Source organism: Sus scrofa, chromosome 14 (assembly GCF_054392235.1).
Source record: "Sus scrofa isolate SSC_HxYL_T2T_F1_AM1 chromosome 14, Sscrofa_HxYL_maternal_Yorkshire_Landrace_v2.0, whole genome shotgun sequence".
NCBI lineage: Eukaryota > Metazoa > Chordata > Mammalia > Artiodactyla > Suidae > Sus > Sus scrofa.
This window is the reverse complement of record NC_139396.1, coordinates 119,676,576-119,689,215: the sequence shown is the minus strand read 5'-3', so window position 1 is coordinate 119,689,215 and position 12,640 is coordinate 119,676,576. Positions and strand designations below refer to the sequence as shown.

At 35.8% G+C, this 12,640-nt stretch overlaps 1 protein-coding gene across 1 annotated transcript in view; it reads right to left on the bottom strand.

Moving 5' to 3' along the window:
- The window catches only part of LOC146396962 (uncharacterized), a 32,476-nt gene that overhangs the window by 4,647 nt on the left and 15,189 nt on the right, over positions 1-12,640 (bottom strand). Inside the window, exon 4 of the mRNA XM_084996685.1 lies at positions 12,523-12,570. Within this exon, the coding sequence (XP_084852811.1) occupies positions 12,523-12,570 (48 nt within the window). The remainder of the gene's footprint in view (positions 1-12,522; positions 12,571-12,640) is intronic.

Below are 12,640 nucleotides of genomic sequence, written 5' to 3'. Positions count from 1 at the left end.
TTCAGTGTGGCACTTACCTGTAAATGCAAAAAAAACTTTTAATTATTTTTCTAAAGGTGCTGCATTGTTTATTGTTCCTGTTATGTAAATTTTTGTACACATTGATTGTTATCTTGACTGATAAATATTCTATATTAAATACTTTTAGCTTATACTTTCTAAATGCATAACACTTTCCCATTTTAATTCTAGAGTCTAGAATGCAAGGAGCTTTTGTAATGACAAATGATAGGTATATATATAAGTTTATCATGAAAATACTAGCTTATTTTCCAAAATGTACTATCTCAGAGCTTAGATTATACTGATTTCTAAACTATGATAGTCCTTAAAATAAAGTTTAACATTTAATACCATGAAATGCTACAAGTATAGATAAATTTTGGCAGGGTGATCACAGGGGGTTTATGTGGTGTGTATGAATACACTTGAAAAATACATGCAGATTGTGTACCAATTTGAAGTATCTTAAATACTTCATTTTAGGAAGATTTGTTCTAATTACTTTGATTTTTAAATAATTATTACATAAAAATTACAAATCCTCTCTCATGTCATTCTTTTCTTCCCTTGCTAGGCGAGTTGAATATTTCAATTTTAGCTTAACCAGAAATCTGTTGGTTGGAATAAGATAGGAGTACATTATTCACAAGAAAACCCACAGAAATGAAGTTTAAACTTGCTCTGCATTCTGATATGCCAACGTTGACACTGACAATCTGATACTGGCGGAGGGGAGAGCAACTGTCCTAATTTACACTTATTCTGTAATATTTAAAAAGTCTACATTAAAACCACAAAATGCTGGGTTTAAGACACTCCAGAGGACAGTGACTGATCAATTGTCTAAAAAGTTTCCTTAAATAACATAGATGTCCTAGAATGTTTGTTGATTCTGTATTCCCGGATGTGGTTCAATTTCAAGGGGCTTTGCCAACAGGACACAAGGGTTGGTTGGTTCTTCCCTGAGATGGGAACCGGCAGGATGTCTGTTGTTACATTCCTTTTGTCTGAAAGTTTTTGGCTTCCTCACCCTGGAGAAACTTTCTTTTTCTACATGTGCTTATTTGCTGATGTGCCAGGAAGGCCAATTCTAAGGCCTGCCATCTCCAATAAAGCACAATAGAGGAAAGGAAACAGGAAACCCTTTCTTCAAAAAGAAGAAAGAAGAGCCTCTGTTTTAAAAGGGGAGAGGAGCAATTGTTTTAAGGGCCTTGGTTATGGGATCCCTTCATTTCTACAGGAACCAGCTGTGGCCAAAGACCCTCTGCCCATCAGTCCTGGCTCTAGTCCTTCTTGTTCCCCATCACATGATGGGAATGGGAAAATGAGAAACCAACCAGGGAATGTGGCTCTTCTTATCCCCCAACTAAGGAGTTAGGCAGGGATAGCAATAAGAAATTCTGCATATTTCTGAAGGTGGAAAAAAAAGGTCAAGAAATCTGTAGATACTTGATTAGCTAGTAATGGAGGCTGGAGGATGGAAGTCAGATACAAATTTAAAAGAGGATCCATTAACGAATCAGAATTTAAGTAGTGGCTGCTGAAATTTGAATTTTATTTTACTTTTCAACAATTTGAATGGAAAATGCATGTACTTGGGAATGCATTCACAAAGTATTTTATCAAATGGTAGCATGTTCTACACAGTGCTCTGTACTGTGCACTTATTTTATGTCTTGGAGATTATTTTATGTAAGACATAGAGAGGTGTCTTATTCCTCTTAAAGGTTGCCTTAAGAGTGTAGTATTTTGGAATGACTATACCATAATTCAAAGAGACACTGAGACCTTTAAATTGTTTCCAGTATTTTTTTTATAATAAATATTGTGCCATCAGTATAGAATTTTGTGTGTGCTCGTGCTGATACAGTTGTAGGATAAGAGAGGGACTCATTTTTTTGAGGCAAAATTCAAATTTAAAAAGCATGCTTTCTGTAGCTACTCAGTGACGAGCAAAATGTCAAGATGTTTGCTTATCAGTGATCTAGATATGATTAAACTCTTGCTAAATTTTATCAAAAGAGGAGGAGGAAAATACAGGCTTGACCTAACAATTTCATAGTAACCAGTAGTCTGTGGAATTCAGTTAAAGGTGGACTTATTCTAATTCCTTTGATTTTAAAATAATTATTGAATAAAATTACAAACAAGTCACTTCCCCATCCCTTGTTCTGCAAGGAGACTTAAATATTTCATTGTTTAACCTGAAACCTATCGATAGGAATGAGGATGGGAATATATTAAAGATACACATGTGCAGCCTAAATATGACAATTCATGTTTCAGCAGATCAAAAACACTATGGATTTTTTTTCTCATGATAAATCAAATTGTACTAATTCAATCATGGAATTAGCAACAATTATACAGTTAGAAATACTTAAACTGACAAAATTTCTAATTGCATAATCAAATTATCACTCATTGCCACATATGGGAATTTCGGGTAAAAGTCATTAAAATTTCCTTCATTTTAAAACTGACTATATAGTATCTAACCTTATCATGTTACCACCTTTTTGTTATAGTCTTTAAGAGAAATGGACAATGCTACTATTAAGTTTATAAAATGTCTTCCATGGAGTTCCGTATTACAAGGTTCACACTGTCTAAATTACTACTGAATACGGTACCAAAATATAGAATACACATATGAATATGGTACCAAAATATAGAACACATATATTCTCTCCACACTAAAAACACAGAAGATAAGGAGTTTCCATCGTGGCACAGCGGAAACAAATCTGACTAGGAACCATGAGGTTGTGGGTTCGATCCCTGGCCTAGCTCAGTGGGTTAAGGATCCAGTGTTGCCCTGAGCTGTGGTGTAAGTTGCAGATGCAACTCGGATCTGGCATTGCTGTGGCTCTGGCATAGGCCGACAACTATAGCTCCGATTAGACCCCTAGCCTGGGAACCTCCATATGCCGCAGGTGCAGCCCTAAAAAGACAAAAGAGAAAAAAAAATAGAATATCCATAATTGAAGCATCTGATGGTTGTACAAATGTTATGATATATGTGAGACTATGAGAGTATGTTTGTCCTCATGTTAACTAGTTAGAAACATTCAAGTCAATAATCTGAGACTACAATCTGGGTAATGCTAGAAAATTTTAATTTAATTAAGCCTTACTGAGTCTTTGGTGCTCAATACGTCCTATGCTGACATTTGAAACAAGGTCAATAATATATTCTAACTTCAAGGAGCTCACTATTTAGCAAGAGAGATGATAAACAACTATTAGGGCTGGGGTTGGTTTAGTACAGTTGTTTGAGATACAGTTCCTGGAATCAGATAGACTTGGGGTATAATCATGGCTCTCTGTTTTTAACTAAAGAATATAACCTTGTTAATAATATGGAGTGAATGCCAACTTAATAGAGTGTAGATGTGAGACTAATGCATGAATTATAATACTTGCTATTATGTATAGCTTTGAGTAAGCACTCTAGGTTTTTACTATTAAAAATATCTATTTCATATATTATATATTAATAAACAGATTAAATTTAGAGATTAAAAGTAATTAGATCAATCTATAGGTGCTCAGTAAAACCTTCAAGGAAGCAGAGGTATTTGAACCATCTTCTTTTCAAAGTCCTTTTATTTCAAGAATAACTAGAGAATGCTACCTCATGAATGCTAATATAACAACTCATACTAGAATGAGTATGCTACCTCATGAAAGTCAGTATGGAAACTATCCTGCAACTGGCTCCATAGCTTGCTAATGATTTCTGCTCTACTGTAATTTGCACAGCTCTCTACCTTGTCACAGTGGCATATATTCTGTTCCTAAGACAAGTGACCTTTAGGCTCAGCAAACTGCTCAGCCTCTTGGAGACGATGCCAAATTCCTGAGTGAGGGTTTTGCTTAACTCAGGCTTGATCAGGGGTTCACCTGTGGTGCCCTTGGCTAGCTCGGCTACCCCCATTCTACAGTACAAACAGGGCTGACTACATCCCATTCACCTTTAATAGGAAGAACTTTTGGTAGTTCTATAAGGAGTGTATAGCAAAAGGCACCACATGTCATGTCTACCATATTAGTTTTAAAGAATGAGGAGTTCACAAGGTAGACAAGGGTATTGGAGACAGAGGCAGCAGCGTGAACCAAATTACAAAGCTATAAAAACATACATACTATACTATGTTAAAAAAAACAAAACAAAACAACAACACTGTGGCTAGAGTGTGAGGTGCTTGGGAGGAGCAGGACTTTGCCGAATTTTTGTAATTTGTTATTCAGGAAAGAAAAAAAAAGGTAAAAACTTCATTTTCAGCAAGTTATATTTTAGGTGAAAATGGAGTTGAAGACAATTATGTTTGAGACATATTTTGTCTCAAAGGATGACTAGACTGTCTTCACAAGTTGTGATTTTTTTTTTTTTTAGCCAAAAGGTATTATAACTTCATTTATACTATTACTTAATTTCTAGTATGAGTTGTTATATTAGGGATGAGTTGGAGTTAAAGGAAATTATATTTGAGACTACTTTTGACTGATGTAATTAATACATAGCTTTCACAAATCATGGATTTTTTGCTAGAAAAGTTATAAATTAAAATCATATAACACTCTCCATTAAATATAAAATTATGTTTGAGGGTCAATGATAGCTGAGCCCATGCAATTATAAACTATTAAACAAATTCTAATAAAAAATAAAATTGGCAGAAGACAGGAAGCATGTCTGAGCACAGTATTTCATACTAACTATATCCTAATAAGCAACAATTTTAAAAAGAGTGCTATTATTGGAACATTTCACATATCTGTGATACTTTGAAGTTCAAATTAAAAGGAAATGGTAACACTTAGACTCGGCAGAGGGGCAGAAAACAAGACAGTCTCATACACCATTGGTAGAAACTGCATTTGGCACTACCTTTCTGAAAGGCAATTTGGCAGGTGTTTTTAAAGTGTGAAAATTCTTTGATGCAGTATTTTAACTTATGGAAATTTAAGAAGAGAATCACGAATGTGTATAGAAGTCCATCCACACTGACGTCACGCCACAGATTAAAAATGAATTGTGTCCAGGAGGAGAACTGTTTAAATTAGAATATATTCTCGAAAATTCTGCAATCATCAAACTTATTTGGAGAAATGTTCATAATTCTTCATGTTAGAATCTTGTTAAAAAAGCATATTACAGAATATATGCTGGTCTAGATGGACATGTCTGGGGATTGTGGGAACTATTTAATTTCTTTTCCTTATTTTCCATTTTTTCTATAACATTACTATTAGCATTAAATCTAAACTAAAACTTGGTTCTTTTCAAACTTTTTGACCTATCAAGCAGCTATCTTGATGTACCTCATTCTGATTAGAGAAGTCACTGGGCAGTTTCTCCTCCCTGCATTTCCCAGAACATACAGAAAAGAATAACCTCACACTACTGATCAAATTCTTTTCCATTCAAGGAGTACCGCCTGGAAGAACCTCATCTTGTATAGGCAAGACCCTCAGCAAGTATTTGTTGAATGAAGGAGCAATAAATAAAGGAGATATAGGAATATTTGTACAAAATTTGGTAAAATTACAAAACAGAACATATGAAAGTACTTTAAATGATCTAAAAGAAGAAATGAACAAGCAAAAGAAAAAAACAATTTTGTTGCAATGAACTGTGTAACATGGTACATAAATCACACAAATACATAAACTACCAGAGTGGGACATGGCCTTTGGTTTAGGTATCTTTATTGGTGAGAAAAATCTCACTTCCTCTTCCTGACAATATAGTTAGCCTCGTAGGCAGCTTGACTTTTCATCTTATAGGCAGGAGGACTGGAGTTCATAACTAACCTAGTTAGGGTTTCTAACCCAGAAAACAAAAGTCAAGGAAGATGGAAGTTCTTTCTTCGGGGAGCTCTGCACATTTAACAGTTTTATCACCAGTCTTAATCAGCTTTTGCATCAAGTAGGACTAAGTGCAATGCTTGACACTCTGGTGGCATATTGCCGAACATGTTTAAAATCAAACAAGCAGAACTTCCACTTCTCTAAAGGATGGCACAATTTTGGCAAAATTTAGAAACTGGCCAATGTTAACACTTCATTGAGCAACTTTCTCTCCCTTTAAGAGACCCTATTCCTACTTTCATGTTTTCACCCATCCTGGCTCATCTATTCCCTTACTCTTTCCATAAGACTCTCAAGGTCTTCATTTGTTTTTTCAATTCTAACTACCTAACCTTTTGCAGTTGCAACTTTCCAGACTTGTCCTTTTAGACTTTGTGGCTGAAACTTATCTAGTCACGGGAAACAATTTCCCTTTCCTCCTGAGCATTCCCAGCCTCCAGTGCCATCACATGACTGACCTTAGCCAGCAGGTGGTTCGCCTAGAAACACTGTACTAGCTGCTCTTCCATCTACAGATCTCCAGGGAGATAATGACCACCCTGCAATTCAGTGGAAGAGCCTCTGAATTAGAAAGCCTTCATTTCTAAGCCTAGCAGGAACAGATTCCCCTCTCCCATCTTTCACTTATAAGAGCAAGAAATAAACTTTAATTGTGATATGCCCTTGATATTTAGGGGGTTTCATTTTAAATTAATACACACCCCCAGCTTCTCCTTCCTTGCCTTTGTTTTCCTAAAATTCTACCATTAGTCGAATAAAGAACAAGGGCAGCAAAATTGTGGGGTGCAGGTGAAATCACACTGTTACCATTTCTATGAAAATGTGAAAGCATGCACCATTTGCTAGACCAGCAGTGGCAATTCAATGAATAGTTTTATTGTTCCCTAACTGGGGATTTTACAAATAAAAACTCCTCCCAACTAAGCAATACAATTGACAGGAGATGATCATGATAGCCATTTTTGAGAGTGCCTTTCAGATACCTGAGACTAACACTAATTTAAGTGTTCCACATATACCTCTATGAATTAGGTATGTTTGTCATTCCTATTTTATAGATGAGGAAACAGAAACTAAGAAAGCTTAAGATGTTTACCTGAGGTCATGTAGCTATTAACTGACAGAATTTGAAATCAGGGTCTGCTCCAAACTCCAGACTCTTAACTCACTAATAGGGGTGAGTATTCAACCATCTGAAGTTTCTGCATTCCTTAAGTTGTGTAATGGTCCCTTTAAAATAGGCTAAAGATTTATCGGGTGACTTGGAAAAATGCAGCATCTCAAGTTTCTAAATTGATATTCTTTTATGACATTCCACGAAAAATATATTTGAAATATAATGGCCCATGTGGTCTTTCTTATGTGTTTAAATGAAAGAGTCAAAGATTAATAAAACTAAAACTGCTTCGAAGTTAATATAATCTTTCTTGATTAGAGAAATAGTTTAACGAATTAATTACCAGAAAAACTTCTTTTAAATACACTGTTAGATTTTTATGCTATTTTTCCCATCCAAGAGAATGCTTTCTGCAGAGTAATATTACAAACTATATTATAAAATCTTTGCTTATAAGTCCAGTTACCATGTCACCCATACAATGTATACTATTTCACAGACATTGTTCTTGCGTTCTCTTTATAGCTGCTTTTAAGTTCACCTTTCAAATTGTACTTTGTGTAGTGACAGCAAATGATAACCATAAACATAGTTAACAAATGAGGGTTGAGTGATTTAAACTTCCAGTACTAAGAAACAAAACACTAATATAGATTTATCTAAAGAGCTTTAAAAAAAAAAAAAAGCTAACACACACCTACATTCAGTGATTTTTTCTTAAAGAGCACAACATTAATGAGCTCACAGCTTTGAGGTAGAACTTGAAATCAGAATTGAATTTTTGCATAGTTTTAGGTCTTAGGATAAGGCCTGGCCTGGCACAAAGGAAGAGCATAAATAAGTGGTTTTTCTGCTACAACTGTGCATTGACACAATGTGGGTGAGTTTTCAATGTGTTCTTGTGTGAAAACTACTTCAGCCTATTTGTTAATTCAGGATGTTATATCACAACGGTAATGGGTCTTGTGTTATCAGGAAGGGATTTCCCATGCCAATCTAGGTTCAGGAAGAAGTCAAGATATTGAATTTAAGTCCTCTATATGCTCTTGATTACATTTCAAAAGGGATGATCATTATATAGCTTTCTTAGCTAAGTGGTTTCTAAACTCAGCTCACCAACTGAAACGCCTGAGAAACTTTTAAAAATACAGCTAACTGGGCCCCTTATAAGAGCTACTAAATCAAAATACCTTGGGATTAGGCCTACACATTTAAATTTTTTAAAGTTCTTCCATTAATTGATATCATACCTCTAATTTTAGAACCCACTGCTACATGTCCTTTAATCAAAATGCTTTACTTCCAACAGAATAGCCATATGGGATTATGTGGAAAGAAAGGAGTTTTTGGTTGAGCTCTCATGCACCAGAACTTGAGCCTAGGTACCCTATCATTTCTTGTGATTCATTCAACAACCCTACCAGATGTATATAAGTATTCGCTACATCAACAAGGCAGTAAGACAAGGAGATGCTGACAGGTAAACTGTGGTCATTAAACACAGCTAGGAAATGGTGGAGTGGTGACTGAAAGCTGGATACTTATGGCCTGAAGCCCATTTTATGTCACTGGTGATAAACATGGTAAATTTAACATTTTTTTTAGGTGTTAGAGTTGACTTCACACGTTCGCAGATTCTTCTTTGAGAAAACTCATCTTTACTGAATTTCAAACCTGGATGAAAGAAACTGAAACACACAAAAATGAAGACACTTCACTGGGGTCACCCCCATTTTCTCCTAATACCAAATTTGTCTCATGAAGTTCCAGCTTTTTTCTATAGGGACCTACCCTTTATTACAGGCCAAGTCTGATGCTTCATTTTCTCTCATAAGTTCCTTTTCATAGCTCTTATGTCAATACTAATAAGCCATCTTCATATTTATGCACTAAGTGGGTTTCTTCCTCAAAAATGCAGACTTCATAAGTATAAGAATCTTGTTCATTTTTCTATCCACAGCATTCAGTTCAGGGCTAACCTATGGTATTTACTCCTTAAGTCCTTATTGAATGGATCAATAAACGCCTACACTCCTTCCTCTGAATGGATAGGTCTATTATATGTAATATATAAACATACCAAAGGGTTCAGTAACTACATCATTTTTTCTATAACAGGACTATTTAAGAGCATTAAGTAAACTTTTAATAACCTAAGTCCAAAGAATTAGGTAAAAGTTAATGCAAATAAAAGTATTAACTCATAATTAATAAAATTTAGAGACAATTACTTCCTAATTTACATTGTCATTGTTTTTAGACTTTATTAAATATGATTAATAAATATGATTAAGAACAGGAATAACATTAAAATATGTATTAATTTCTTGTTATAAAATAATCATGTATTTTGCTTACATAATGATTAAATGGTTTTGAGAACTCAATGAATGTCTTGACTTTTCCTGGCTCTCATGGAGAGAAATTTTACTGTCTATTGTAATTCACATTCATTGAGATAAAGTAACCACAGAGATCCCTCTGGCCTCACTTGTTCCTGTAGGCTAACTACAAAACATATATTTTTATTATTAATGCATCTACCCTTTAAGGGAGATAGAATGATAGCTAGATTGAAACTCAAGCAATAGCCCCAACTAAATTAAAACAAATTCTGTGGCTTCCACTACTCTGTGGTTCTCAATTTTTTCGTTCACACTGGTATCACCTGGAAAGCATCAAAAGTTACAAAGGCCTGTGACCCTTTTCCAACGATTGTGACTGGTCTGAGGTGTGGCATCAGTTTTGGAATTGACAGGTGATTCTAATGGAAACAAGTTTGAGAACCACAATTATTAGTTTCTGGACAAAGTGGCAGAAGTACTGTTTATACCTTGTCTTGAAATAGATTTGTAGAGTGCCACATTAACTCTGAAACTAGAATTTTAGACTTGAAGTTTTAGAGCCAAGCTTGGCAGCAAAGGACTGCAGCTAGAGGTAGGAATGCTTAGGGCATTTCCTAGCTTGGGAATCTTCTCACAACCTACGTGTCGAGACCGAAGCCTGGGATCAATTCCAACAGAAGTTTTCAAGGTACCACTGAATGACAAAGTTGAAAAGGAGAAAGAATAATATATGGATTTTTTAAATCCCTTCCATCCCTACTCTTCAAAACATAACTGAATTGAGCAAGATGAATTATAACTCTGTATTAGTTGAAAAGTAGGGATTAAAGTGAGTTTAACATGACACGATTTATTAGCTGAAGAGACCCATCATAGCAAGTTCTAGTGAAGTACCAGTTAAATCTTGTAATGGAGAAATTTATGGTCTGAGAGGGAATACACACATTAGCACCGTTATTAATATTGCTGTGTGCTGACTTCACAGAATGTTCTTCCCAAAGCATAGAATGTAATTCAAAAATCAGTGATTTCTAAGAGACTAAAAAAATTTTTAAAAATCAGTGAAATTAAGAGCTGGTTTTATGAAAAGATAAAACTGGCAAAGCTTTAGCTAGACTCATAAGAAAAAGAGGATATTACAACTGATACTACTGAAATAAAAAGGATTATGGGAAAATATGCTCAACATCATTAATCATCAGGTAAATGCAAATCAAAACCACAATGAGTGGAGTTCCTCTCGTGGTGCAGCAGAAATGAATCTGACTTGGAACCATGAAATGGGAGGTTCGATCCCCGGCCTCAATCAGTGGGTTAAGGATCTGGCGTTGCTGTGAGCTGTGGTGTAGGTCACAGACACAGCACCGATCTGACATTTCTGTGGCTGTGGCATCGGCTGGCAGCTGTAGTTCTGATTTGACCCCTAGCCTGGGAACCTCCACACGCTGTGAGTGTGGCCTAAAAAACCAAACAAAACAAACAAACACACACACAGTGAGCTACCACTTCACATCTGTCAGAATGGCTATTATCAAAACGGCAACAAATAACAAGTGTTGGAGAGCACGTGGAGAAAAGGGAAACCTAGGCACTGTCCGTATGAATGTAAATTGATGCAGCCCCTATGGAAAAGAGCATGAAGTTTTCTCAAAAAATTTAAATATCATATGACCTAGAAATTCCATAGCAATTCCACTTCTGGGGATTTACATGAAGAAGAAAATACTAACTTGAAGACACGTGCACCCCCATACTGCAACTTTATTTATACTAGTCAAGATAAGGAGCAACTTAAGAATCTATCAATAAATAAATGGATCAAGAAAATGTATATGCATACACATATGCAAAATGGAATGTTATTCAGCCATAAAAAAAGAATGAAATTTTGCTATTTGTGAGAACTTGGATGAACTTTGAGGGCATCATGCTGTATGAAGTATATAAGAAATACCTTGTGAGCTTGCTTATATGAGGACTAGAAAACAAAAACAAAAAGCAAGAAAGCTCATGGATACCGAGAACAGACAGATGGTCGCCAGAGGCAGGTGAGGGATGAGAGGAGGGCAAAATGAGTAAAGGGGGTTAAAAAGGACAAACTCTGAGCTGTATAAGTAATCATGGGGATGCAATGCACACAATGGTGACCATACTCAATAATACTGTACTGTGTATTTAAAAGTTGCTGAGAGTGTATCTTTAAAAGTTCTCATCACAAGAAAAAAATATTTATAACTGTGGGGATGGATATTAACTAGACCTGTGGTAATAATTTTGCAATATATACAAATAACAAATCATTATGCTATACACCTGAAACTGATATTATCTGTCAATTAAACCTCAATTAAAAAAGAAAATGGGGTAGGAGCAGGTGGGGAGGAAAGGGAAGTCTTGTCAGCTTAACTGGGGCTTCAGAATTTATAATTATGGCCGTTGATTGCGTCTATTAAAATGTTTGTTTCTTGGTGATGACAGACTGTTTTTCAATTAGATTAATATGGATTAACCAAGAATGGCATGAACTGCTTAAGAGATCTGAACACAAATAACAAGGCTGAATACATCTTTTCACTCAATGTTTTTTAAACCAAAACAACTTCATTTTATACTTATTCCTTAATAGCAAAGACACCAAATTTAGTTTGAAAAACTCATTTTAAAGGACCTATAAAACCAGAGCCCCGTCGTTTTCAGCAAAATTTTAAAACAAGAAGTTCAAGCTCATCTGGATCTCACTTTCAAACAAGAAGCCCGAGACGGAAACCAAGGTTCCTGAAACCACACAAGTGGTTCCTGATGCCCACTTTTTACACTGACTCAAAAAACTCACAGTAAGGTTCTCTTACCCTTTGACAAGTTCTATCTGTTACAGGACAGCAAGGCCTGGGGCAAGGTGAAGAAGACAAATTGACACTTTTGGTCACAGTCAATCATATGCAAAGGCAGAGGCTAGGGCTCCATTTCACTCAGTGTCTAAAGCCACTACCGGTTGTCACAAATTTCCAAAAACTAGCTAGCTTACTGAAATTACTGAAGTAATTTCATAAAAGCGAAAATGAAGTTCCTCCCTCCCCTTTCAGCCCTCCAGACCATACCCTAGACATCCGGTTAAAGAGCTGAGTCCTTCCGTTGAGCACAAATGGGAGAGAGGAGGCCAAAAGATGTTTGAAGACTTACCAAAGGCGCTGCAGTGGGGTGGTGACATCTCTGGAGGTTTTTGGGGTTCTGGTTACAGCACCAGAAGGGAAAGAGGAGAAGGTAATCAGGAACTAGGAAGCTGGCGTGAGGAGGAAGA